This window comes from Fragaria vesca, unplaced genomic scaffold (assembly GCF_000184155.1).
Source record: "Fragaria vesca subsp. vesca unplaced genomic scaffold, FraVesHawaii_1.0 scf0513160_u, whole genome shotgun sequence".
Lineage (NCBI taxonomy): Eukaryota > Viridiplantae > Streptophyta > Magnoliopsida > Rosales > Rosaceae > Fragaria > Fragaria vesca.
In genome coordinates this window covers 953,966-955,140 of record NW_004443448.1, presented here as the reverse complement: position 1 = coordinate 955,140, position 1,175 = coordinate 953,966, and the positions used below count along the sequence as shown (strand labels likewise).

The 1,175-nt window shown below is 41.0% G+C and overlaps 1 protein-coding gene across 1 annotated transcript in view; it reads left to right on the top strand.

Annotated features, from left to right (window-relative positions):
- The window catches only part of LOC101300593 (geraniol 8-hydroxylase-like), a 1,741-nt gene extending 1,251 nt beyond the window's left edge, over window positions 1-490 (top strand). Inside the window, exon 2 of the mRNA XM_004310159.1 lies at window positions 8-490. Coding sequence (XP_004310207.1) covers window positions 8-490 — 483 coding nt within the window. The remainder of the gene's footprint in view (window positions 1-7) is intronic.
- Window positions 491-1,175: the final 685 nt, after the last annotated feature.

Sequence of the window (1,175 nt, the reverse complement as noted above, 5' to 3'; positions counted from 1 at the left end):
AATTGAGGAATCCAACATTGCTAGACTCCCTTACTTACAAGCAATTATCAAGGAAACTTTCCGCCTGCGCCCGGTGGCTCCATTGCTTCTTCCACGAAAAGCTGAAACAGATGTAGAAATCGGGGGCTACATTGTCCCAAAGGGTGCACAAGTTCTAGTTAATATTTGGGCCATAGGCAGAGACCCCAGCATTTGGGACAATCCAAACTCTTTTATGCCAGAGAGGTTCCTAGGATCAGACAACCAAATTGATGTTATGGGAAATAACTTTGAGCTTATTCCATTTGGTAGTGGGAGGAGAATCTGTCCAGGTTTGCCTTTGGCAATGAGAATGTTGCACTTGATGATGGGGTCACTCATTAACTGCTTTGATTGGAAGCTTGAAGATGGAGTTCTACCCGAGACTATGAACTTGGAAGACAAGTTTAGCATCTCTTTACAAATGGCTCAGCCTCTCAAGGCTGTTCCAAAGGAAATTGTAATGGAATGATGTAAAATAACTGTAGGCTGAATCAGGTCATTTTCTATTCCCACATCGAGTTGGTACAGATATTGATCAACTCGGTGCAGGCTGCAATAGAGGCAGTCCTATTTGATTCTGTTTCCTCTTGTATTTATTTTCTTATCTAAAGAAAAAATAGAAAATGACATCCCACTACCATAGACAGTTGCAAAACACAGAAAAACCATCTTTCAACAGATTTAAATAAATAAGGACATATACTCAGGCCCACAGTGCATAGTACCACGCCCTGTCAACAATTTTTTACGCAAAATACCCAAAAAACTATTATTTTCTGAAATATCTACAACACTGCCACTGGCTCAAAATACCACTTCTCCACCATTTTCAGATTTGCACCGATTCTTCTTCTTCTTCTCTTCTCTTCCTCTTCCTCTTCCTCTTCTTCCTCTTCCTCCTCTTCCTCTTCCTCTTCTTCTCTTCCTCTTCCTCTTCTTCTTCGCCGGTCACCGCTCCGGCCAAATCGCTAGGAGGCGAGGAAGAAAGGAGGAGCCAAATAATGAAAGGATGAATGTTGACTAAGGCTTCGCTGAATCCAGCCAGATCTGATTTGATTATTCTTCGATCTTTACAACTTGGTTTACTCAAAGATTCTTTGGAATTAAAACCCATATCTTTTGAATTTGACAGCAAAAAGTGATCATTTGTAGCT